The 27,320-nt window shown below is 42.1% G+C and overlaps 1 protein-coding gene across 1 annotated transcript; it reads right to left on the bottom strand.

Annotated features, from left to right (window-relative positions):
• Positions 1-961: 961 nt before the first annotated feature.
• Positions 962-5,439, bottom strand: LOC147904519 (alpha,alpha-trehalose-phosphate synthase [UDP-forming] 5-like). Its single transcript, XM_087386996.1, has 4 exons — positions 4,924-5,439; positions 2,354-4,587; positions 1,837-2,110; positions 962-1,729 (listed from the first exon to the last, which is right to left on the bottom strand). The coding sequence occupies exons 2-4, from the start codon at positions 4,327-4,329 to the stop codon at positions 1,412-1,414; spliced, it is 2,568 nt and encodes an 855-aa protein (XP_087243122.1). The 5' UTR covers positions 4,330-4,587; positions 4,924-5,439; the 3' UTR covers positions 962-1,411.
• Between the last annotated feature and the right edge of the window lie 21,881 nt (positions 5,440-27,320).

Here is a 27,320-nt window from a genome sequence, read left to right as displayed (position 1 = left end):
TCTATCATGCAAGCCACCGATGCGTATCTTGGATACATTCCTGATACATTGGGTCTACTTGTGGCAAGTCTAAATTTTTTATCAATAGGATTACTCCTATATCATTGGCTTGCCCTATTATCATTTGCACTATGCCAACCCCATGCAAGCTACTATGGATCCCTAAAGTCTATTTGGCATAGCCTTTTTTAACTCGTGTAGCTAGTTGTATTGCAAGCCCCTTCTTAATTCTTCTTGTAATAATAAATTCTTTTGCTTTTCGAAAGAACCTTTGCTTTTCTAATTCAAGAAAAATAAAGTTTGCTCCCTATATGCTACTAACCCTCTCATGCTTGCATTTCCCATTCCGTATATCTTTGTAAAATAAGATACGTGATTCTTTAATTTAAAGTTCAAACATCTCTTCCTTTCCCAAGAGAACATGGTGTTGATCCTCTCATGGTGACATTTCTCCTCAGTATTTTTTCTAAATAAGATATTGATTTTTTGAATCAAACAGCTCTTCCTCAAACATTTCTTTGTGTTCCTGTTATTTCCTCGTGATTTAGTTGAGTGCTCATGGTTTTGGACCATGTTATTGGTGGAACATGCGTTTAAATCCATGGTTTTAGTGAAACATGGTTTTGGTGCTATGAAACCATGGTTTTTAAATGTAAACTGGTCATCCTTTAATCCATTTCTTATATGGAAGGCACTAACGGGTACAAATTCTCATCTAGATTTTTCAGTTTACCGCCAGTAATAAGTTAGTCACCAAGGGGTGAAAATCTTTTCAAAAGGTTCAAACTCTTTTAATAGAAAAGCTTCCTATGCAATTTGCCACATAAAGCTTTATTTCACAAACAAAGAAATTCCCAGTCGCAATTTCAAAAGGCAGACGTGAACTGTGCAATGTACATGTGGACAACTTAAAAAGTTTGAGATGAATGACACTTCCGGAAACAAGCTTTGCAAGGTCTTCGCATGTCCCATATCTAAACAATGATCCTGTGATAATGCCACTCAGCTACATCTAGTGGTTGTGATTTTGTAAAGGGAGCTCTCACGCTGTACAAAAGGCCGTGTATATTTTAGGGATTAATTTACACTATTTCTTATGCTCTCTTCTCCACTGTTTCAAACTACAAAGAGAAGAGAGCTCGGAATGTATGTATCAAAGAAAGAACAAAGATCACAAATGAATCTTTACAACCAGTGATGTAAGATCCCAGAAAATCAGTGGGTTACTGAAGCACACCCCTGTGACAAAACCCACATACCAATTAAAGCAGTACTCCCACCAGGTGGGAAAGTATCAGTAAGGTTCGAAACAAAAAATTCGGTGTACATTTTCCACGAAAGCAGAGATCAAACCTGTGCCCAATTATCTTGGGGGCTTGTTATAGTATTGAGGTCATCAGCCAATTACAGGCTAACGAAACCTTCCAGTGGCTTGAAGAGATGCATTCAAGCCTTGGGTATCAGAAGATGTAGCAAGACCTTGAAGCATCTTAAGAACCTCTACTGTGTCCTCGACGTAGTACTTTGCTTTACTGGGTTTCTGGCCAACGGTACATGCGAACACCTCTGCCATGGGTATCTGTGGAGGACATGCCATGGCAGTCGAAATGGTCTCAAACATGTCTTCATCTGACCTGTCATCTCCAACACACAGGACAAAGTCTGGAGGTTCTCCTCTTCTTACCATTGAAAGCAACAGTTCTTCAGCTACCACACCCTTGCTCACGCCCTGCAAGACAATTGAGCCTCTTAGTGCAAGCCCAACAATGCACAGCGAGCTAGACGAAATCAACACTAGTAGCCATGAGTGGAATGACAAAATGATAGAAGCTATACCTGAGGCTTGACTTCGACTATCTGATGACCACTTTTCACAACAACAGGCTTATTAGCCAGAATACTTTCCAAGTGGTCTAGAAGTTCCTTTGCTTGCCAAGATCCAAAGTCTGGATCAGCATCCTGATAATGCCACACCAAAGCACTCTCTTTTGCTTCAATTGACGAGCCATCTGTGCTCTCAGTGTACCGCCTCAACACAGGTTCAACAACCTCTTTCCAACTGAAGTCTGAGACTCGAACGGAAGTTTCCCACTCTCCACCTTGGTGCCATCTGAAGGCAGACCACATATTAGCAGCTGTATAACTAAAAGTAGAAACTATCCTCCATATGAAAACAATCTTGCAACTGTATCCCTTAGCAACCATCCACTTATGTTCCCAATGTCAATATAATGCTAGATAAACAAAGCTACTATCCAGATGCAAAGGCACCCATGACTTGACCGTCTAGAATAACAAGCTTGACCTTCTAAGTTCTACCATAAGAGAAAATGCAGAGTGAATATTTTCGCACCTGTTAAAATAACCATGCTCTGCTGAAATTCCCAGCTTCTTACATGGAGAAAACCAGTCGTTGAGGATATGCCTACCCCTCCCACTCACTATGAAAACCAAGTTATTAGGGTCATGAGACAAAGCATTCAAAACCGAGATAATGTCAGGACTTGGAGTTTTGTCGATAGAGTTGCAGGGCATCATGGTGCCATCATAATCCAGTAGAATGACTCGTTTCGTTGTTCTCTTGAAGGCGGAGATGATATGCTCTAATGAGAGCTTGCGAAAACTAGGATCCAGAGCAACAATTCTGAATCCAAAGCCAAATCCAATACCCCAGCAACGGTGCTGCGCATGGTCCCTGCAAGTCCTTTGCAAGTCTCCCATGAAGCTCCGCACCCAATAGGCTACATCATGGGTGCTTACATATCTGTAATGTTTCTCATGCCTCATTTCTTTCTCAGGACCTGCCAAAGAGAGAGCTGCATTCATGGCTTCTGCCACAGCATCAATGTTCCACGGATTCACCCTAATGGCTCCACTAAGAGAAGGTGAGCACCCTATAAACTCAGAAACAACAAGCATGCTCTGCTTGGAAGTGGTCTCTTCAGATGAGGAGCTGGCATCTGCACTGCCCTGTCTACAAACAGTATATTCATAAGGAATCAGGTTCAACCCATCCCGGACTGCTGTCACAACACAACATTCTGCAATTGTATAGTATGCTATTCTCTCGTACAATGAAACTGGCCTCTCGATCAACATCACTGGCTCATAGTCTGCTGATCCAAAGTCTTCATTGATCCTCTTCGTCGTGGTGTGGATCTCTTCCTGTACTTCCAAACTTTCCTTGCCGTCTGCAGGAGCTGCAATTTGTACCATCACTAAGTTCCCCTTCCATTTAGGATGCTGTATGAAGAGCTGCTCCAATGCAAGAAGTTTCAAGCTAATGCCTTTAAAAATGTCGAGCTCGTCAACTCCCAGAAGAACAGTTTTGCCTTTGAACCGTTCCTTGAGTCCGCATATTCTAGTTTGTGTTTCTGGCAGCTTCAAACTATCCATCAATTGACCCATGTGGATACCCACAGGCATGATCTTGATGCTTACTGTTCTCCCACAGTATTCCAACCCAATGTAGCCCCTCTTCGACTTAAATTCAAGTCCGAGCATCCTACTACAGCAAGAAAGGAAATGCCTGGCGTAGTCAAAAGTGTGGAAACCAATCAAATCTGCGTTGAGAAGACCTCTTAGAATTTCCTCACGAACGGGTAGGGTGCGATAGATCTCTGAAGACGGAAATGGAGTGTGAAGGAAAAAACCCAGCTTCACCTTGTAAAACCGTTTTCTTAGAAAAGTGGGAAGGGCCATCAGATGATAGTCGTGTACCCAAATAAAATCCTCCTCTGGATTGATGACTTCCATTAATTTGTCGGCAAACATTTTGTTGACAGAAACATAGGCTTGCCAGAGAGAGCGGTCGAATCGAACTCCAAGATCGGGAGTAACAGGTAGGAGATAATGAAAGAGCGGCCATAGCTGCTGTTTGCAAAAACGGTCGAAGTATCTGTGTCTGAGATCAGAAGCAACGAACACGGGCATACAGTTGAATTTCTCCAGTAGCGTTGCAGCCACTGCATCTTGTTCGCAGGACTCTACCTCCACGCTCAAGCAACCTACATATATAAGTTCGGTACCCTTTGTTAGGCCATTTCTGATGTGCAAGAGCAAAGAATCTTCGTCCCAGCTGAACAACCAGGATCCATCTGATCTCCTTGCTTGTAACGGTAGCATGTTGGCCACGATTATAGTCCGCTCCTGCGATATAGGGGAGGGCGCGTCGGAGGCCACTGCGCTGTCGCTCTTCTCATTGTCACGAAAGTCCGAAAGGACACCCGCCACGGTCATCACTTTGGGAAGACTTCTGCTCATGCTTGACAGCGCAAACGAATAGCTTGACGTCAAGTCCAAGAGATTTGTGTAAGATCTCGAGATCATCTCTGAAGCGTTTTCTTTGGTCTTCCAAAAATAGTGTGTAGCAACAGTCGGATTTTCGGTTCCGAAATTTTTGAGACGTTCGTGAAAACCGGGAGCCGGCACGTCGCTATGAGGCTGACGGTGTGACGGTGGTCGTTGCAAGTCTTTGCAACCCGCAATCCGTATGCGTAAACGAAGAGCAGCAACACCGATCTGGATTGCTAAGAGCTGGGAGCTCAACAGAAATTTTATAGAGCTCGCTTATGGAGAGCGGAAAACCTGCAGCCAATTTTTGGGAAGCCACAGATCAATGTCTCGTAAGATTTCGTTCGCATAAGATCACAAACGGAGATGCACTCATAAAATGTGACGAAGACAGATCGCACGGCAGCAGTTCCAAATAAAGGAACAAATCCAAACGCATCCGCTCCCAAAACGGAGAGTTTCTAATCTTCTGCTCGCCCAGAAAGAAGGACGCCAATCCGCAAATCCAGCGAACAAACATTACCGTTCGAAACATCAATCGACAGGCGTGCTGATAATGAGTGGGGAAAGCAAGATGCAAAGCAAAAGCAAATTCGCAACTGCAAGCAAGGCATAAAGAGGGAAATGTACCCGACTTCCTTAGAGTGCAAGCAAGAAAGCGAACAGCGACTAGCGCGGGGAGAAAACTCAGAAATGCTCCAAGCAAGCGCTACGAACTGGCTCCGCGCAGATCTTGATGATGCTATCTGCTTCTCTGCCTTCTTAAGCCTTTCAAGAAAAGAGATGAGCCCGCTACTACCTTGGATTCTTCCGACAGCTGAGTGGGATCATGCGAAGGCCAACGACTCACGCGCAACAAGGAGAATGCCGGCAAGAAAATGTGGGAAGCATGACGCGGGAAGAAACGGAAAAAGTCAGCGGAGGTAAAAGGACGGATGGCGGGAGGACTGGTGACGGAATCGGTCCAACGCGGATGGGATACGGAAGTAGTGATCCAGTCGGAAGAGGATTGAAAGATAAGATCGATGGAGGAAGATGGACGGATGTGGACGGAAAGGATGGATCAAATGGATGAAGGGAAGGATGAAAAAATGGATGGACGGAAGCTTGGACGGAAAGATGGTCGGAAGTTTGGACGGGAAAACAGAGTCTTTGAAGAATAAGAAGAAAGAACAAACAACAAACAAACAAATTTTCAATTTGGATTTTTTTTTTTGAAAAAAAAAATTGCTCCCTTTTTTCAAACAAACACGAGCCTTTTAATTAAAGCCGTGTGGGGTTGGTCTTTCTTTATTTTTTAATATTTATTTCTTTCTTTTCTTTTCTTTGAGTTTGTTGGGCGGTTAGATCTTCTTTCTTTAATTATTATGGTTTTTTTTTTTTTTTCAAACTTTGTTCGCACAAATGTTTGTTGATTTGCCTTTTTGGATATCTGGATAAGATTGATGACCTAAGTCTTCAGATGTAGCACCCCTTCCCTCATTCAATGAGTGTGCATTCAATTCAATGACTTCCACACACACCCAATCTCAAAAATTACTCACTCATTCCCACACACCGACATATATATATATATATATATATATCTATCTCTGTTGAAATCCATTTCGCTTCCCCCACCTGGTACAACTCTCTCTCCTCACGCTCTCACACCCGCACCCTACCATATGCCGCCCATATGAGTCTCTCTATTGTCCCAATCTGACCTACTCATCTCTGAACACATGCACATGCACTAGTGCATGTGTGAAAGGGGGGAAGGGGATGTGTGGGTAGGTGTGTGTGTGGTTTTTTTTTCACCCCAAAAAAATAAAAATGTGTGTGTGTGTGTGTGTGTGTAGGTGGGGGTTGGGGGGGTGGTGTTGGGGGTTCTTTCTTTTCACAACAAAAAAGCGTGTGTTCTTACCCAAAAAAATTGTGTGTGAGAGTATCTCGTTTTGAGACAACTATGAACGTATTTTTTTTTCTAATGAAAATTGTTTCTTACAAAAAAAAGGAGCGCGCATGCATGTGTGCGTGCGCGCGCACGGAATTACCAAAAAAAAAAAGTGTGTGTGCGTGTGCGCTTGCGCTTACAAGGCATACATCACACCTCATTAATGGCCAATGAACTTGCTTTTCAAAATCTATCCCTCAAAATTACAATAAAGAGGCATCATTGTGCTATGATGGCCTCAAAGAAAAACTATCGTACCAACTAGATCCTTACATTTCACGACCTGTCCAGGTCACACAATAGACAACTTCGCAAAATTAAAGAGGGCTTATTGTCCAGGGATGAATGACGGCAAAGCAACTTATGTGCTAGCAAGTCATCCTGACTAGCTCTTAGCATGAAGCATTCAATAGAAGTACTCTTTGGTCGAGGCTCTAGATCATGTGGTTGGGTGTGTGAGTTCGATGCTAGGACTCTCTCTCTCTCTCTCTCTCTCTCTCTCTCGTATTCATTCATAGCCATGTGGGCACTTGCATGCATCACTCCATGTGTGTGGGTGATGGAATTCGTTGTGTGTATATCTCTCTCTCTTATAGGTGTGTGTGTGGGGTCTTTTGTGTGTTGATTATATCTATTTATTGCTTTTACCATAGGATCCTCACGGTACTCCCATCACTATTCATAAACTATGGTTTGATAGGTACTTGCATGTTCTATAGCATGACAACTTAAATGTAACGTCAACTTCAATGGACTAGAAATCTTTTTATCGTAGGCACTACTTACTCCATCCTTTTATGACAGTCCTATCCATAAACACCGACACTAAACACTAGGGGGAGATTTCTTCTCTCTCTCTCTCTCTCTCTCTCTCTCTCTCTCTCTCTCTCTCTCTCTCTCTCTCTCTCTCTCTCTTGTTTTCTATATCCCCCCCTCCCCCCCTCTTCTCAATATGTGCATCTCACTTATTCCTATCTTAATTTACCTTTGTTGTTGAGTTCCATAGTCACACACATGAGTCTAGTACAACCTATTTAAGATAAGTTGCTTTGTTTGGACTTTTCTAAGCACATATAGCTTTTCCTCATCCTTGTTTTCTACACCCACTACCATGCCTTAACAAAGTCGGCCTTCCAAGTCCGCATGATGCTAAAGCACGTTGTGAACAGCTTGAACGCATCCTCTAAATAACAACTAGCTACAATGTATGTTAGTTGCCTTCGTAATAGATGTGCATGCCTTGCATGCACTACTTCCCCCCCCCCCCCCCCTCTTTTTTTAAAATTGCATGCAGACTTTAGTCCTAGTGCATGAAAACCTATCATTCCACCCAACTTACCAACAACTCCCTCCTTGATAGCTCTCTATGAGGAATCCAATTTGCCATGATCTTGTCACTATAGATCAACCTTTAGTTCTTGCAATGGTATTCATTTGAAAACAAGCATAAGGGCCATAAATTCAACATGAAGCCATAAGAAACCTAAAGGGAGGATTGAACTAGTAGCATTAAATTAGAAGCAAAGAATAAAGCATGGCATTCTTTTATAGGAAAGGGAGCCATCATTATATTGGATACCAATTATGTGTACATTGAAGGTCATTCACAGCCATTTCACTCTCACCTAGATTTTAGTGTAGAGAAGCAATCACGTGATTGACTCGTTTCAATGAAGCGATTTATACTAGAGGAGGCCAATATAATAAAAATTGGAAAACAAACACAAATGGAGTCTATTTTTAGGATGCTTTCTCCTATGCATATGCATATATAGCCTACTTTAACCAGAATGTAGAAAATAAATGCCCTTAAGTAGTTGCAAAAAGGTGAACATCTTGAAGAAAAAATTAGTAGCCATCACATGATGAGATTTTAAAAAGGATTCCTCAAAAGTCAAGGAATAAATCTTTTAAAAGAGTAGCATCAAGAAGCAAAAGCTGACACAAGCTAAGTGTAGTTTTATGTTTGTAGAAAATAGCATCATGTCAATGCATGGAAGTATATGTCATCTTTTAATTTAAAGTCACACTGTATCTATCACTCTTGTTAATAAATATGACAAGGCAAGAACCATTATGTATTCTTTATGATGCACCATAAGTCTATGTAATTCTCTTGTTAGACTACCATGATCGAGCAGGTGACATAGTGTTACATATTTCTATTTTCTACATTACTTGCTATGGATATTATTGTATTTCATAGTCATGTTGACTACGGCAAAGTAAACCATAGAACAAGCCTAGATGCCGTGGGGATCCTAGTGGATGCCTAGCATGGTTTAGTTGGGGACACATAACTAGAGCACTATTTTTGCCATGCTAGATGGTCAGTATTATGGGTGATTCCATGTTAATAATGATGTCACTAGTGTCATTGGTGTTGTATTTGCTTATTGTAGTTTGAGCGCAATTTTATTAGAATTGATTGATTTGCGATTCATTCACTGGATTGTTAACACAACTAATGCGTTTATGGCCTGAGTACATGTGATGGACCTAATGACGAGGATTGGAGTTACTGCAAGGGTACCGATTGAGGTGTCACATAGCACATGTAATATGGCCATGGGCCAACTTGCTATTGTATAACTTGAGAGGACATAAATCATGTTTGGATTAAATCAAGCACAAAGAGGCTATGTAGAAGACATCCCTTATTTTGGAGGAGAAGATCAATACTTTGGCTCCTTATGCTTTAATGGAACATCTCAAATACTCTTGATAGGAAAGTGTCAACTACTCAGCTAGGGGAAGGGGTGGTTGTACCCAGTTGGTCATTGTTGCCTCCTTATGCTTTGATTTCTTTCTTCAATCTATCAATTGGTGCTTTTTCTATGTAAGAATTCCTGATTTGGTCAGATGGTATCAGAGGCGAGGCTACACTCTAGGCTTCTAGACCCTTGATGGGCTTCATCCATGACAATCTTCCTTTCGTGTGGGAAGACATATCTTGAGAGGATCACGTCCCACCCTTTCATCAAGGACAAAAATAGCCATGCCTCGTTGATCAAGGTGTGCCGAAAACTCTCTAAGGGTGCCAAAACTAATAGGCGGCGGCAGTAAAGCTTTGCAAGCTACAAAACTTCCAAGAGCCATTCTTAGCTTGCAGTGATATGTCAATGAAGCTCTACAATCAAGGTGAATGAATGTGTGATGTGTAGAGGTGAGTCTATACACTGAGTGGAGACCACAATATCTGCACTCAGTAGTGTCAACACCCATCGTTTGTCTAAATGGTGCACATGCCATCCTCTATGAGCTCGGGCTTCTACAATGATACTCTTGATTCCTAAAGTTTCACAACAATAGTATGGCAGGGTTCTGTGTGTCAATTGCCTTAGTGTCCCCACCACATGGGATGTGCAATAGTCTATGCTCTCTGCCACCTTCAGTCTTTCAGTACCTTGCAGTCAACTCCAAGGAGCTGCAGATAGCTTGGGATAGAGATACCTCTCCAAGAAAATATATACCAATCAACCAACATTAGAAGGTAGCATTAAATCTTCTTGCAAGCGGACACACCACTACTACAAGTAACTTATAAAAGGGTATCTATAGAAAGATCAAGGTTTAATTTGACCACATAGTCCAAGTTTTCACTAACTTATAAAGATACTCTTCCAAGTTTTTACTTTGCAAATGACTTTTCAAGATAACACAAAGAACAACGTGTTAGTAATTTTTGGAAATCAAAAAATTGAAGGCAATTTGGTTCATTGGGAAGGAATTGCATTCTGGAATGTATAAATTCAAAGATATATTTGTGCTGTAATTTGGATTAATATTATATAATTCTATTGGGATATTGAGAAGGTGGCATGTGAATTAACAATTTTCATGCATTATGAATCCAAATATGTTCAAATAATTGGGGGTAGTCGATAGAGCGAGCGAGAAAAAGCGAGCGGGCCCAAAAAAGCGAGCGATCTTTTCCACAATCCCTTATAGAGGTAGCCAACATAGCTCTGTGAAATCCACTATTTGGGAAGAATCTCCAAAATGAAACTTAACCTACTTTCCATATTTGGGAGAGTAAAGCAAGTTGATAATATATTATAATTATCTTGATAATGTAACTTGGACTTGGTAGCATAAGTAAGCATATGCCAATTTTCATGTAGTTCTATTATTTGAAAAGGCCAAAGCAATTAGTAAAATGTTCCACATTAAGAACATTGTGTTGACTCATCACAACAAATTTTGAGCAAAAAAAAGTGTCACATAAAAAAGTGGGCTATCATAACACCAACCAAGTTTATATTTTGCATTCAGGTCTATGGATTGATCCTAGGTCGACTAAGCACTGATGAAACATCCATAGTGGAAAGGGTTGGTTGATGAATAAGCATGTGTTGATTTGGGATCCAATCCCAATACACGGATGAAGAGTAATAGATATGTTTGCATGCCAGGTAAGGTTTTTGACCCAACTCTCTTTTTTGAAAATTTGGACATGTACACATGGGTTCAGTCTTGATGTGCACATCGTAAGACATCCGAGCCTTGTCAGACCCTGTTGTTCTCAAATGGAAAATACTATGATGAAGAAGCTCCACTGTCATTTCTCCCATGACAACAACGTGCATAGATTGAGCACTAGCTATTCTTTTTGCAGCCTCCTTAGATATGCCATGCCTCCATTTTGTGGTTCTTACCAATGTGTGTTGAGCTAAATTCCTTGGTATGGATGCCGACCCTCCATGTGCATCACAAAAATTAGTTGGCATCGGTGCTGATCCTTGAGGTACATTTGGTGTCCTCCAATTTACATGGGGTTGATCCACTATTTGCAGTCTAAAACCAGCCTTGATGAGATTGCCTATCTCCTCACTTGTGATGTTTGTTTCCACATCCACCTTCCACACAGATGGACGTTCAGGAACATGCATGATATTATGATCTAGGTGCCATGTATGAGTTATATCATCATTACAAAACCACATCCATTGTGCTTTTGGTCCTCCTACCCCTGGATGCCGCCGTTCAGAGTAGAAACAGGGTGCCACCACTCCTTGTGAACTGCTTTGTATATATCGATTACACTTAACCTTTCCATCTATGAATCCAAGACACTTCACTTTAGAGTTTTTGGAGGTCCTTCGAATTGCCCAAAAGGTACGGTGGATAGGCACCTCAACAATAGAGAGGCCACTAGGAAGGCCTCCTTGTCTCATAGGTGGAGCCGTTGGGGCTTGTTCTCTTGTGGGCATGGTCTCATTCTAAGATCCTTCAGCTTCCCCTACATTGCCATGTTTTTCCCATGATGTTTTTGTAGACTCCCCTTGAACTCCACCTTGCTCCATTGTGGAAGCCTCAACATCCACTGGTTGGGTATTACCTTGCGGTTTTATTGAATGCCAATCTCCACCTTCTGTCTCGAACCTAATTTTTCTCGGCCGCCCTCTTTGCTTACAATCTCTGGTCTCCATCACATACCCTGGCTTGTGTGAGGTGTTTTCTAAATGTATACTTGATGACTTGCTTCTCTTTCTGTGGACTGTTACCTTATCCCCATGTAATGGTCTTGGTTCTTCATACATTGGTGTCCCTGCAACTGTTTCATGCACCATTTGTGCAACTTGTGCTGGTGAAGGTGTACTCCTTGAGGCCACTCTTTGCATCAAGGCTTCCAAGTTAGGACCATCCCCAACATGCCTTCCAATCATATATGCATATTGTTTGGCACTTTGTAATAGGGCATTTGCCATGTCCGAGACGCAACAATCATATAATTGTATCTTTGTCTTAAACCCTTCTCCTGCTAGCCAACTACCATGCATGCTTTCAGCTAGATTTGACCTTGGAGTGTGTGCCTCCTCCAAGGAACTCTTTGTTACCTGTGGTAAAAAGGGAGGTAATTAGATTGGCTTATTACATTTATTTAGCTTACTACATTTATCTACAAAATACATACCGCGCTCATGAGATTCCCCCAATGGGCAATCCGCACATCCCACCAACTAAACCATATGTCCATTGAAGGAATGTCGGCCACACGGACGTGTCCTGCATGCCACCACTTCCGAATGAGCTTTGCTTGGTTGGTAGCTTCTTGCTTTGTCTTACATAATCTCCAATTCTCACACATGGTGATATGCTCGTTCCTCATATCCTCTTTGATGAATTTCCTTGTGTGCTTATGCAAGCTTTGTTCCCAATGGAAGAGACATGAGCGCTCTCTCCCAACAATTATGTTGTTTGGACCCCCATTGAAAATAGTTCTCACAGCTATCCAATTTGCTCCAGCTTCATCAGACATGAAACCATGAAAATCTGCAGGGGGATACCCACATTCTTTCATTGTGGCATTCAACATCTCCCAAAATAGGATTTGGCTTGCAGCATCTTCATCTTTCATCTCACATGTGGCGATGGTCATTAATTCCTGCACACTGGTAGACAAAGCCAACATTATTAAATATTATACCACAACTCTCTTGATGATAGCAACATGGATACATAAGGATGGAGGGAAGTTATACCTAGGATCATAAACATGACATGCCATTGTGCTCCACCCAATCACTCGATGGGTGTGATCAAATTGTACCCATGAATTCCTCAAATCACCATTTCCTCCTCTTCTCATGCGATTAACAAGATCCACACCAGATGCTGGACCATTGGTTGACATTTTAAAAACAAAACATTTTTCATCTGGCAAGCCTTGCCCTGGAAAACGACTTCCATGGAAGAATGAATACATAGACCTTTTCTTTAGTAAAAGAAGGCTGTCATAACCTTCCCCAACAGGTAACCTTGCCTTCTTCTCTTGTGCAACAATCCGTTTGAACCTGTAACATCACAAGTCAACTATTTAGAAGGTCTTTATACCATTCTAAAGTTAAGTAAATTAAAAATCACTTAGCTACAAACAAACATACCGTTGATTCTCAACTAGTGGTACCAATTGCTCAAGAAAGTTGGTCAACTCTAGATCTCCCACACTTGCCCCTTCATTATTGTCTCCTCTCATCAATGATGAATTCAAGAGCTCCTTGGCAACACTCATTTGAGCTTTGCGTGGTCCAGCATTTTTATCCACCTTCAAAACATCTGCAACAAGCTTCTTTGTTTTCTCTATCATTGCCTTAGATGTTCCTGGTTGTACGGGGTGCTGATGTTCACCAACATGGACCATCAATCTAGTCATTGTTTCATCAAATGGCATTACATAATATACTATGCAATTACAAGTATCAATGCAATAAGCAGGCTTACGACAATAGTGACAAACAATCTTGTTCCTCTCCTCTTCAGTCAAGAGTCCAAGAGCAATCTTCTTTTGTAGTTAGCCTCTAAAAAAGGATGTGTTAAACTTCTTATTGTTTGCAAAATAAGGGCAAGTAATTCTATGGCATTCTAATGAGCCAACACAGTAGCTAAGCCTTACTGTACATGAGATAGCCATGTTGGTGGTTGATGGTTTAGTCCATATGTGGCCATCAAATTTTTGCTCCATGCCATTCATGCCATTGATGTTTCCAAAAGTTGGAGGAAATTCCAATAGCATACTTCCATTATATACCTTGGTAATTCAGTGACTTGCTTCCTTTGCTTTATATTTGCAATCTGCGTTTTGAGTATATTGGCTTGCTTGTTCTCCATGATCCAAGGTATGATGCTTTTGCTAATCGGACATTCATCTTTTGAATGGTCCTCATTTGAGCCTTCAAGGTCAATGTGTGAAGTCTGCATCATCTCAATGTCAACATCAGTCCTCGACTTATAAGAATTGTGGTACATACCAGGCTTCTCAATGGGATTTAACTCTTCAAGATCCACGTAAGGAGATGGTTGAGAGGTTTTCTTTCCTTCTTTGCCAAACTCTTCGGAGTAAACTCTACTAGCAACACAACGTGATGATGAACCAGGCTCTTCAAGATCACTAATAGTACTTGCTGCCATGATTGTATTGTGGATGAGAGCATACCTTTTTGTCAAGGAGGCATCCAGTACGTAATGCTCTTGACCATCAATATCCCACTCAGATGAAAACTTTACCTTCATTGTTGCTTCACCTTCAATGACTGCCTTAAGGCAGATGAGCTTGTGCGTATGGGGAAGAAGGCTTTGAAGGAAATGTTTACTAACAATCCTTCTTCCATCCTTGAGCGGGATAGAGTGTGAGATTCACTCCTTCAATAAGCCATTCAATAGAAGCCTCTTCTGTAGCCATTTTGGATGACACAACAAAAGGTACCAAAGACAGAGGGAGCTCAGAGAAAGTGGTTATTAGAGGTCAGAGAATACAGACAATCTTGAGAGCAAAGGGATGGTAATCCAACATGGCATTGAGAGCAGAGGGATGATAACCCAACACGGATCATGAAAATAAGAAGGGATGAAAGAGAGAAATGCAATGTGATGCAAAGCTAGAAGGCAACCAAAGAGACTTAGAAAGTAATGGTGGGAGAGAATGAAGAGGAGAAAATGACAAGAGAGTAGTATCAGGATGCGTGGTCACGAGAAAGCAGAGTGCAAATATTGAAAATGGATAGAGAATGGGTAGAGGATTGTGAAATAGGTGGTGTTTGAGCTAATTCCAATGTCGATGATGCCTTGACACCACAATGAGAAGTAGCCATGTGGCCGTCATTACAACCCATTGAGCTAGAATGATGGTGAGAAAGGTGGCGGCCGAGATTCTTTCACAAACTTGGATTATGCCAGGATGCCACAATCTTAAGCCTTAAAAGCCACATGCTATTATAGGGACGATTAATCATTGGAGAGAGATGAAGGAGAGACTCCTTCAAAACAACGTGGGCTATCTAGCATTCAAATCAATGTGGGCTATCTAGCAAGAAGATAGTGGGTACATCCTCCTTCCACTCTCGGCTCTCTCCTCCCTCCTTCCACTCTCGGCTCTCTCCTCCTTCCTTCCCATCCTATCGATATTAGCTCTCTCCTCCCTCTTTCCACTCTCCTCCTTCCTTCCCATCCTATCGATATTAGCTCTCCTCCCTCCTTCGTCCCCTATCTTGGCTCTCTCCTCCCTCCTTCCACCTTTCCACTCTCCTCCCTCCTTCCACCTTTCCTCTCTCCTCCCTCCTTCGTCCCCTCTCTTCGTCTAATCTCAAGAAGCTTTGTAAAGGCATGGCTTAGGGAGTCGGCTCTTCTAAAGACTCACACGATTGCCAGAGCAACAGGTAAAGTGATTCGTATGACTTCTCTTAGCAACTTCATATGGCAGGCGTAGGTAAGTATAGAAGCTTCGTAAGCCTTCCCTTCCATAAGCTGGAAAGCAGAAAATGAAGCACTAGTAGCAAAGTCTTACAGATGATGCAGAGTTTTAGATTAGCTACATGCCCAAGTTCAGGGAATCTATGAAAGCGCAGACTCTGGGGGGCTGCTGAGCCCCCCCCTTTTTTCCGGTCTCATAGAGTTTGGGGCTGCTGAAACCGAAAAAAAGGGGGGGGCTCAGCAGCCCCCCAGAGTCTGCGCCCCTTTTTTTCGGTTTCAGCAGCCCCAAACTCTATGAGACCGGAAAAAAGGGGGGGGCTTAGCAGCCCCCCAGAGTCTGCGGACTGTGGGGGGCTGCTGAGCCCCCCCCGGCAGACTCTGGGGGGCTGCTGAGCCCCCCCCTTTTTTCTGGTCTCATAGAGTCTGGGGGGCTGCTGAGCCCCCCCCCTTTGCGAATATGCCGATGGGAAATTCGTTGGGAAATTCATAGATGGGAAATTCAGCTGGCGTTACCTCCTTTGCAAATATGCCGATGGGAAATTCGTTGTCCTTTACCTGGAACTCATGGTAATTTAGTTCTTGCTTTGCATCCATTCATCGGTAATTTAGTTCTTGCTTTGCATCCATTCGACCCTCTTCCTCAGCTTTCGTTGTCCTTTACTTGGAAATCATGGTAGTATTTCAAACCTAGAACAGCATCTTGGAGTCATTGCAGTAATGAACTTGTGTATGTATATATAGCTATGTTGTTTATGGAGTTGGATTGCTAACGTATATTCTGTGATCAGCCCATGAACTTGGGCATACTTTCGTCCATTTGGGAAAACCATATGCTGTGTCCTTTCGTCCAAGGGAAAAAAAGGGGGGGGCTCAGCAGCCCCCATACTCTATGAAACCAAAAAAAAGGGGGGCGCAGACTCTGGGGGGCTGCTGAGCCCCCCCCTTTTTTTCTGCACTTGTTGTTTTGTCGCATCACTTGTTTTGACTGAAGCCTTGATGCTTGTGGGAGAGGAAGTAAATCCAAGAGTAGCGGTTGAAATCATAGACAAGGAGGAGACAGCCAGCATGGGTCCACAAAGATCAAGTACAAGCTCCTTCCAGGTAATGGTGTTGAGGCGGCCAGACATGATTAGAAAGGAGTAGAAGGCAGAGTACTGGCTGTCTAGGACCACACGAGACAAAAGTGTGATAGCCATATCTTTTGAGGAGAGCTCTTTCCCAACGTGAAGTATATCTTGATGGAGGCCCTGCATTTTATTAATGTGTTCCCGCATAGATGACAAGGTAGCGGGATCGGAAAGACTGCGGTTGTAGCAGTTGCATTGGCTTGTTTTTTGTTAGAGGGCTTCAGGAACCGCTCTTCCTGATTCAAGACCATAGGTACAAGCTCCTTCCAGGTAATGGTGTTGAGGTAGCCATACATGATTAGAAAGGAGTAGAAGGCAGAGTACTGGCTGTCCAAGACCACACGAGACAAAAGTGTGATAGCCATATCTTTTGAGGAGAGCTCTTTCCCAACGTGAAGTATATCTTGATGGAGGCCTTGCATTTTATTAATGTGTTCCCGTATAGATGACAAGGTAGCGGGATTAGAAAAATGGAGTTGGATCTTTACAGAAACACGCTTCATGGGAGTCACTCGGGGACAATGAGTTTAGTTGGAGCTTTTCCGCTTCCTGTTATTGAATTAGGATTAGCATTCATTTAAAGATATTGGTATCAAGAACTTCTTTCAAGGAATTGATATGTATCTCAATTGTCTTAAGGGTTTGCATTGCAATGTATCAAGGGTTACAAATTTCACTATCTTAAGGATTTGAATCATTTGTATATGCTTATGCATTTTATATTCTACTATCTTAAGGATTTGAAACATTTTGTATATACAGGTTTCATAGTAGTGAGCATTTTTATCCTGACAAGATGGCACCAAGGCGAAAGAAATCAACTACAAGAGGTAATTCTAAAACTTTTTGGTACTGATAACCTTGGCATATCTATGATGGACGTGAGCAATATATAACTCATCCTTGTTGGTTGTGATATGTATTCAAAGGAACTTAAACTTATGCATTGAGATCTAGACCATCAAGAAGATCTGTGAGTGAGGAGTGTACGTCTCATACTCCACAAAATGATATAAATAACCCACACATGGAGACACTTGCAGAAACTGAGGCTACTATCACTCGAGAAGAGTCATCGTCTCATCCCGTGATTAGTCTTGAGCAACAGGAGGTGCAAGAAGAGCCTCGAGGCCAAGGAGAGCAAGAGAGTGCAGAAAAGACAAAAGAAAAAGCTCCAACACATGTAAGAGTACTTGGGAAGGAGATTCAAATTGGACTTTTGCAAGATGTCCTTGATCGGTTTCGGATGCAAAGAATAATTGAACCCCCTCTGATTCCTCTCTGTAGATTGGTTGTTAATGAGGCTATTCGAACATCAATGTCTGAGATTACTATTTTGAGAGATAGTTTTGATTCTAGAGGCTATGCTATAAATAGTGCACCTTTTCTAGTATCCTTGCCTTATCCTTGCAACGGCCAGGAAGTGATCAATTTTTCTATGTTACGGCACTTGATCGTCAAGAATGGGGACCTATTTGGAATCAAATAAGTGAGGACTTCGACAACCAGCTAAGTAATGAGTGGCAAGACTTGAAGGGGAAGAAGTTCCTTGTTTGGGATGGAAATCATAGGATGAAGGCATGGTTTTCTCGGATCAAAGACGGTACTCTTTATGGATGAGGATGAATTGGATGCAGAGAACCGTTATGTGGATATCACATTACGACCTAGATCAACGGACGGAGAGTCAGCTATCAAGAAAAGACCTGTGAGACCTCTACTTCTCATACTTATGTAATAGTTAACAACTAACACTAACGAAAATATAGTATAACCTAGAGTCTTGTCCTTTGTAATTCTTACAAGCAGGTTCTATCGGAGAATATAGAGTCCTCTAAGACTCGAGAGCTGAGAACAAAGCAACGACTCGATTTTCATGCTTCAAGAACCAGTTCCATTAATCAACAACCCAGTTTATCTAGTGAGTATCACTCCTCTCTTTCTTGGTTATGATTTTTTGATTTTGCAGCCAAACTGAAGCTTTCAAGCTAGGATTTGATGCATATGTAAAGTTGTTTGCATATATGGATGTAATTACAGAGGATATCATTCAGTTGTCGAATGCACCAAAGCTGTAAGTGTTTCTTTTTTTAAGAAATGCGTACATTTAAGAATCTATTTTGGAATATAAGTCATTGATCTAGGGAGATTGAATTGTACATTGTAGGGTTGATGAATTTTTAAGAAAAGTGAAAGCACCAGGTCTGTCACACAATGGTAATTCTTGTGTCGAGGTGGTTCGCTTGGTATGGGCAGATTTTCCCACAAGTTTGGCAGTGGAACTCATAAGTAGTACTACATGCCCAGAGTGGAATAGATTCTCCCTCAAGCTCTCTGCAAGGGTGGCAAAGTTTGCCAATGACTTCGTAGCAGACCAGGGGTGGTACGTGACTTGCTCTCTCCCAGAACATTGGGGCTATATATTTGCACATGCGAAGAAGGCTGAGTTCTCGAGCTCCATCGATCATATACAGTGCTTCTTGACTTTGGTTATTTACGTGATGATGGAGAGGAGGTACATTAAATCACCTAAATGTTTGTTTATATTGGTCTAATAAGCATGATTTGCTTGTATCTAACTTGAGGTGCCATCATCCATTAGGTTCGCAATCTACAAATGGGTATCTTCTGGCGTGGAAAATCTGACCTCCCACACATGGATCGACAAGTAGGTGCAAATGTCTCTAATAAGCTTTTTTCAGCAAAGACATCAGTGCTACACGAGTGTGACCGTAAACATGTCGCAAAAAGGACACAAGTTGCATCAACTTACTTACGAGGAGGGGCAGAAAGATCAGATTACTTGCACGAGTAAGATCCTATACAAGCACAGATTGAATTTATGGGGTATAATTGAAGTTCTTTCAAGGAAAACAAATATGGATTGTCAAACATCCTCTGATCCCTTTTAGTGCTTCTTGTAGGTGGATACTCAGAACATTCACAGACCCTGGTGATTGCATCATCGATGTCTTTGCAAGTTGCTTTGGGATGGCAAGGCTTTGTGAAGAGTTAGGTCGCCATTGTCTTTCCATAGAGAATGACAATGTTGTTGCTGACATGTGTTTGCGATCAATCAGTACAGAATAGCATTTCCATAAACTATGTAGTATTGACAGTAATACTTGTGATCATCACTTTTGATGTTCTTGTTGAGGTTATCATGTAACACATACTATGTCCTTGCTCATGGTGGTTGTATGGCACAAGAGTGTCTTTATTGCTCTATGCTTTTTTCTCTTTTTTGGATCCATAGTCAGAGGTTACTGTGTGGGGAATGCCGATCCATAGTCAGAGGTTACTATGTGGGGAATGCCCTTGTCAATATGTATGCCCATTCCGTGAACCTAGATGATGCAAGGGTAGTGTTTGCAGAGATGCCACAATGGGTTCTAGTCTCCTAAGTGCGATGATTGCTGGTTGTGCTCAGAATGGGCATGGCAAGACCTCCCTGCAACTGTTCAGGTGCACAGAGAATTTTATGAACTGACCTATTGGGATGTAGTGTCATGGGGTGCTTTGATTGTAGGATGCACTGAACATGTGCATGCTGTTCTTGCTCGAGCTTTTTGGGAAAATGCAACATAGTGGCATGAAGCTAGATTCTATTGTAGAGATTGTTTTTCCAAGTTTCGCATCCTTGAAACTTTTGCAGCCTTCCTATATGTCAAAACCTACCCTAACTTCATTTCAGCTTGAGTAAAAAGTCCATAACTTGGGTATAGACTATAGCTTTTACTTTTTGGACATGTCCACCCGACTGTATGTCAAAACCTCTTTTAATTTCATTTTAGCTTGAGTAAACAATCCATAACTTGGGTATAGACTCAATATATTTTTGAATCATTGTCTGGCTACTGAAAGCACTAATCATTGCTAGGGAGTGTTTAATGTCATTTCATGAATGTCCTACCTATGACTCTGTATTTGTTCCTGCTTTCATATCACACATTTTTTGGAAGGAATGTTGATTTTCCATTGTGGCAATGTAACGATTTACAGGTGCCACAACCAATGTTTCATTGTCCTGGCTACTGAAAGCACTGCAGCCTCAATATTGTTGAGGACTATTTAATCTCATTTCATTAATGTCTTGCATTTTAGATAAGCTTGGTTGAGCTATAGAACAATATGAAGCCTATGTGTTTAAATTAGATTTTTTGGCTTTTTTGGTAGCGTTGGCAGCGAGCAGCCGTTGCTGGTGTACATGTTTGTACCCTTTTTTTTTACCTGAAGTAGTTGCTCAGCATAACAGATGTAATTAACCATCAGGTTTTTTATTGGCAATCTATTTGCCCTAGTACTACGAAACCACAAGGGCATTAGGTTTTTCAGAGATTATGAGTACACATGCACTTGTACGGTTAATACTTTCAAGCAATTAGATTGGATTAAGTGTTTGTGGATGCTTATGCTTGTATGACATCCCTAGAAGAGGGTCGTGTGACCCATGCTACTATTGCTGGCAATGATGGGAGTCAGATGTTATTGTGGGGAATGCCCTCGTCCATATGTATTGCAAGTGCATGAACCTAAATGATGCAAGGGCAGTGTTCACAGAGATGTCATAGTGGAATGTGGTCTCCTGGAGTGACATAAGTGCTGGTTGTGCTCAGAATGGGCATGGCAAGGTAGCCCTGCAACTGTTCAGTGGAATGCAGCAGGTGAAAAAAAGTCCCTTGACCTCTTTATTTGTTGGTAGTGCACTGTGTGGATGGGACTTCTCTTCATGTTGGTTTTCGATTTCTCCTCATCTCCTCCCAATCTAAGCCGTGATACCTTCATTTTGATTTCAAAGAAAGGTTTTTCCAAATTCCATGCACACATTATTGTACACACATAGTATTGCATGAGGATCCTTCCATTACTTCATAAGCCTTACTTTATGAAGTTGTCATGTCAGGTTCATTCATATCCATAAGCAAGGCCCTCTCTCTCTAGGTGACATCAGTAGATGTCGGCCTCTAACACCCCCTCTCAACTCCTGGATGGAATAGAGATGCTAGCAAGATGAGTGAATGAAAAGCTCACAATATTCATGAAAATTGAAAAAAAGCTCGTCACAAAAAGCTCACAAAAAAATCACACCCCATTTGAAACCATAGTAAGTCAAAACGTTAAAGACACAATAACAACAATCCAAAAATATCCAAATGTCATCAAAGAAAGATCTAAGTTCAGTACCATACTAATCATCATATGGATTTGTGATGGGGTCCACTCTACCTTCATCCCCATTGCCATCATGCTCTGACCTCACCCGTTTCCCGGAATGGTCTGCTACAAGTGGCTCAACAATGGTAGCCATAATACTTCTATCTGAATCACAAGAAAAACAAGGTCTACCAGTAGCCTGACAAGCACGCATGAGAGGAGCTGTGCCACAACCCATCTCAATAACCAATCCTCCTGGAACACATAAGAGAGACAAAAGGCACCCAACAAAGTAGCAACATCGCTCAAGTCCACCTCGAGCCATTTGAGAAGACATAGGCACTATTGTCCTCTCACTGAGAGGCACATAGTGAGTCCATAAATCAGATAGCAGATCAATGGAAAGGTTTTGAAATAGTGGAACACTCTCTTCCAAATAAATTGATGGAGTCTTCTTAGCTCTACGTACTAGAGCCAACATAGATGACTGCATCTGTGAATCATGCATAGAGAACCACATACCAAAGAATGACCTTAGCCAACAAGTATCATAGCATGAAAGACTACATGTGACCACACATATGACCATCAAAACCTAGCATGCATACTACATGTAACATGGCATCTATCAATCCCACATAAAGAAACACATTAAAAAGTTCATGAATGTAGCATTACAACACACCATGCATGGAATTGTAGCATACCTTAAGAGTTATACCATGGTATTTACAGTATCCATGTGGAAGCTTGTCATGAATGACTACATGTCTGACAACTTCCAAGCCTTGACCAAATGCAAAGTGCTCCATCCACGAAATATAGTGTCCTACAATCAAATGACACTATCTCATACAAGAAAAATGGGAATAGAGGACATATAACAACAATAGTGCTAGATATTGAACCTTACCTGCCATAGGACATATAACTGCCAGCCAACCACTATCTGATAATGAAGCTGCTGCAACGGCAAGCCCATAATGCACACGGTCCTCTAATAAGAGGTTCCAAACTGGGATGGGTTCTCTCTCATCAACAGTGGGAAAGTCAACCAATATAAAATCCGCAGCCCACTTAATCTTCTTACCCAACCACATGTAGTCTCGATCAAGGCTAACTACATTCATGAAAAACTCATGCAAAATAGTATACTTTTCATTTTTCTTGGACTGTGAAAAGTCCATGCCCATGGTTATGTAATCACCCACCATACAAGCATATAATGGAGTGATACCATGAGTCGATAGACTATCTGGTGACTATGCCTTATGAAATACATAATGTTGTACTAACTTTGTGATAGATTGTGAACCTACATGGAAAATTTATATCAAACACAACCAAAGGAAATTTTGAAACACTGATAGCAAGAACAAAAATAAACTAGAACCTTACTTGCATGCTCCATTTGATCCTCATCTTGCCTTGGTGGACTAGATGGCTCCTCATCTAAATGGATAGGAAAGAATAACATTAGTATACTATTCCAAACCTTTTAGTATACCTCCTTTGACATGATTTTGATCTACTTTCCATGAGAAAGCGCATTGCCCTTTCTCATGGAAAGTACATCAAAATGGACCCAATGATTTTAATCTACTTTCCATGAGAAACGCGCTGCCCTTTCTCATGGAAAGTAGATCAAAAAAAGGATGTGTATAGCTTGGCTAATTCCCAAAAACAAAAGCGTGGGCGAGGGAGCATGTACCTTGGTGAAGGCGAAGGTGAGGAGGGCGACTCACAAACTCACAGGGTGAGTTTGTGAGAAATCGTGATCGGTACCATGTTCACGCATCACCAGAAGACGGTAAGTGGGCGGGATGATTCTGGCTCGCAGCAGAGACGCATTGTGAGCTCTGCTACGACACTCAGTTCCATTCGCTCTTCCGCACTCTCGACACTGTGCATCGCAATGATTTTCATCAGCCCAAATTCCCCGGTGCTATGCTTAAAAAGGGTGACCACCGCGAGCCTTGCCATGACATCCACTCCAAGATCGAAGGCCAGGCAGCCTGGGATGTCCACAACTTCGAGCAGCGGTGGCAGAAGCAAGGGTCAGGGGAGGAGAAGCTTTTGACTCTGAGGGAGAAGGAGTGATGGCGAAGGCAAGGAGGCGAGGAGCAAGCAATGGCGAAGGCAAGGAGGCAGAAGGCGAAGGCGAGGGTGGTGACAAAGGCGAGGGTGGTGGTGAGGAGGTAGATGGCAAAGGCGAGGGTGGCAGATGGCAAAGGCGAGGGTGGCAGATGGCAAAGGCAAGGGTGGTGGCGAGGAGGCAGATGGCGAAGGCGAGGGTGGTGGTGAAGGCGAGGAGGCAGATGGCGAAGGCGAGGGTGGTGACGAAGGAGCGACGAGCGATGGCGAAGGCAGAAGGTAGAAGGCGAAGGCAAAGGAGCGAGCGATGGCAAAGGCGAGGTGGGAGAAGAGAAGCCGCATGAGAGGAGGGATGATAAAGGCGTTCAAGTCTGACATTGTTTTTTAAGTGATCATGACCCGCCTCACTTGACATTGTTTTAAAATAGATTTCAAACAAAACTAGAGCTGAACGGAGCTCGCGTGACTTTCGAATTGTGACTCCCATTCAGAATTGGAAGGTTGTCTTGCCTTGGGACTCAGAGTCCGATTCCGATTTTTGTGACCACTGATGTGAGCACCTTCCTCCTTCTATCGCTCCGCACGAAAATGAGAAGGCCAAGGAGGGAGGAAACGAGGAGCGAGTGATGGCGAAGTCGAGGGTGATGGCGAAGGCGAGGAGGGAGAAGAGAAGCTGCATGAGAGGAGGGTGATGGCGAAGGTGAGGAGGGAGAAGAGAAGCTGCATGAGAAGAGAAGCTACAAATTCGTCACTACCTTGAGTGGGCAAAGCGGAGTATCAAGCATGTTATTGACAACACATTCATCACTACCTTGAGTGGCCCTCCACTTTACGTATAAGGTGCCTCAGCACATCTTCCCTCGAACAAATGCTCAGCGGACACCTTGTCGACCGCTTTAGCAGCTCGTCGCCAAATGCGGATTTGCACCTTCTCTCGAGAGTGTCCATAAGCATCCTGCAGCATGGCGATGAAAACGCTGCCCCATGCACCGGCGCTGACACCGACGATGCACAAGGGATTGCGATCGGGCTTGTTCAAGAGCTGCTGGAGCTCCTGGAGGCGGTGATCAGAGGAATCCAAGACCGTTTGGGGGAGAGAAGGAGAGTGGCCATTGGCATAAGAGCGAGGAGAATCCATGAGAGCGATGGAAGAAAGATCACGAAGCCAAGACAAGCAAGCATTGGAGAAATGGGTCTGCGAGAGAGAGAGAGAGAGAAATGTCCAATTTTATCAAGGAAGGATTTATTGCTAAATCTTCACTAAATCTTGACTATACTTGATTCTGTTCATATTGATAGAAGGTAACGGTTGATATTGATTCTGTTCTTAAACATATTCTCTCGTTTGGTTCCTTTCTTATTGATCCAACTAAGCTTTTGGAAGAACTACACAAGCTAGTTGTCGATCACGGGTTTCTTGCAAGTTCACTCAGAGTAGAGAGGCTATCGCTAGGGCGTTTGGAGCTCTAATCTAATGCCTTTGCATTGTTTTTGGGAACTCACATTCCTGTTGTTACCTTGGATTCTTTTAGAAGATATATGACAATCATATCTCTTACAACAAATTCAACACTTCAGAGCATCAGAGCAATTCACCTACATCATGGAAAATGAGTACAAGGGAAAGAAGAACTAGCTGGATGGGAAATAAGTACTTGGAAAAGAAGAGCCACTAATCTTTCATGGCCTACTTGTCTCCTAGCATTTTAATGAATGTGAGAGCCCAGTACACTGTACATCTTTGGAGTGCAATGTACATTGAGCATACTAAATTGCACTATGTGCAGTGCAGTGTACACTGCATATATTGTACACTAGTGCAGTGTCCACTATAGCCCATCTTTGCAGCCCGTCTTTAATAACATTGAATGGCATCCATGCATTACTAACTAATGCTATCATTACTAAAATTAACATTCTTACATGACTAGCATTTCATGCGTAAATGTATGCATTAATTAACATTTTACCATTAAAGTTACAACATTCTAGTTTTGTAGGCAAGGATATTAAATTTTTCCTCTTACCAGATTCGTATTTGCAAGTTATGGAGCCTTTATTAAGATTACCATCTTGTGAAATGATTACCATTTTCATGGAAAAGAAACAAGATATTATGAACCATGTCATGGAGCCTTTATGAAGATAATTGTGACGGCATCATCTAACTCGCCACCTTTCAAAGACATAATTTTTTCACGTCTTCTCTTCTTTTGTCATCTCTTCCTTCTATCAACATCTTCTCTTCCGCTGCCATGTTCTCTTCTATCAACCTCTTTTCTTCTATTTCCATCTCTTGTGCTTCCATTTGCTCTTCTGATGCCACCTCTTCTCTGGCAATGTCATTTTTTATCACACTCTTCTACTGGCTACATCTTCTTTTGTAAATGAAGAGCCGCTAGCTATTCTAGAGCTCCGTCTTCTTTTGCGCTTGCAAATTGATGAAATTGTTCTCGTAGTAAGTGGCACCAATCCTTTAGTGTTCATTTGTGCATCTAAAACATGCCTGCATCTGTGTTCATTCGCTTTGGAGAATCAGAAACATTGTCCATTCGTTACGACACTCCTTTATTGGAGGTCTCCCTAGTAGATCTCAAGGAACACTTTCACCTTGCGGATGAGGAGATTAGTCTACATCAAGAAATCGGAGTGGATGACATTGCCATAGTGCTTCCCTTGATGGACTTGGAGGATGGTCAAAAAGGGTACAAGATCAATGGAAAACAACATTCAACCTTTAGAGTTGAGGTGATAAGAAGGAAATATTCTCATAGTGACTTTCAAAATGCTGAAGTGAATAGTGTTATTTCACTTATAGAGAAGATGCCTTTGAATAGTTCTTTGCATGTTGCATTAACTTCTGCAGTTAGAGTTGAGAAGGTTGTTGAACTGCCTAAAACTTATGATGGGTATGTTGTCTTTGAACTCCCCCCTTTGCGTGATGGATCTCCAATGTCTGGAATGGAACAAAATGCCGATGGTCATGTATGGACAAAATATTCAACATGTTCACAAGACTTTTTCAATGGAATTGTAAGGATGAGTAGATGTTCTGGATACTTGAGATGCTGTAACATTCATTATTGTTACCTTGAATGAATGGGAGTTCTGAATGATACACAATGGAAGGGAAAGCTTAGGAAGCCACCTATGCCTGGTCCAATTGATCCAACCTTGGGATCAATTGTCTACAAGCATTGTTTAGAAATCCCAGAGTGTGTTTATCAATGCAGTGCTATCATATATTATTGCTTGCCTCATGAAAGAGCGAAGACGACAAGATGTGCTGTGCATGTTGGGTTCCATGACCATCCTGTTGAGAAAGGAAAAAGTCGTGCAAAGGAATTGCAAGTGGATGATCTTGTTTCAATGCGTGCTAGGCTAAATGCAAATTCATCTTGCAAAAACATTGAGGTCTCAGTTACACAAGACCTTATGATGGATATGTTGCTTGCAAAGGAGGGGGTTGCTATGGAACCTCTAGATTACCAACAATTTGAAGAAGTTTTGGATACAATCACACCAAT

The sequence above is a fragment of the Dipteris shenzhenensis genome, chromosome 2 (genome assembly GCF_047967505.1).
Source record: "Dipteris shenzhenensis isolate YYH24624 ecotype China chromosome 2, Dip_SZ_1.0, whole genome shotgun sequence".
Classification (NCBI taxonomy): domain Eukaryota; kingdom Viridiplantae; phylum Streptophyta; class Polypodiopsida; order Gleicheniales; family Dipteridaceae; genus Dipteris; species Dipteris shenzhenensis.
The sequence above is the reverse complement of the archived record's forward strand: the minus strand, read 5'-3'. Positions and strand labels throughout refer to the sequence as shown.

Bases quoted from the DNA above. Each gene is read 5' to 3' on its own strand.
- LOC147904519 (XM_087386996.1), bottom strand. From the start codon at position 4,329: ATGATCTCGAGATCTTACACAAATCTCTTGGACTTGACGTCAAGCTAT. The intron at 2,111-2,353 runs GTGCGAAAATAT...GTCTGCCTTCAG, and splicing joins GAGCATGGTTATTTTAACAG to ATGGCACCAAGGTGGAGAGT. The intron at 1,730-1,836 runs GTATAGCTTCTA...ATTGTCTTGCAG, and splicing joins TAGTCGAAGTCAAGCCTCAG to GGCGTGAGCAAGGGTGTGGT.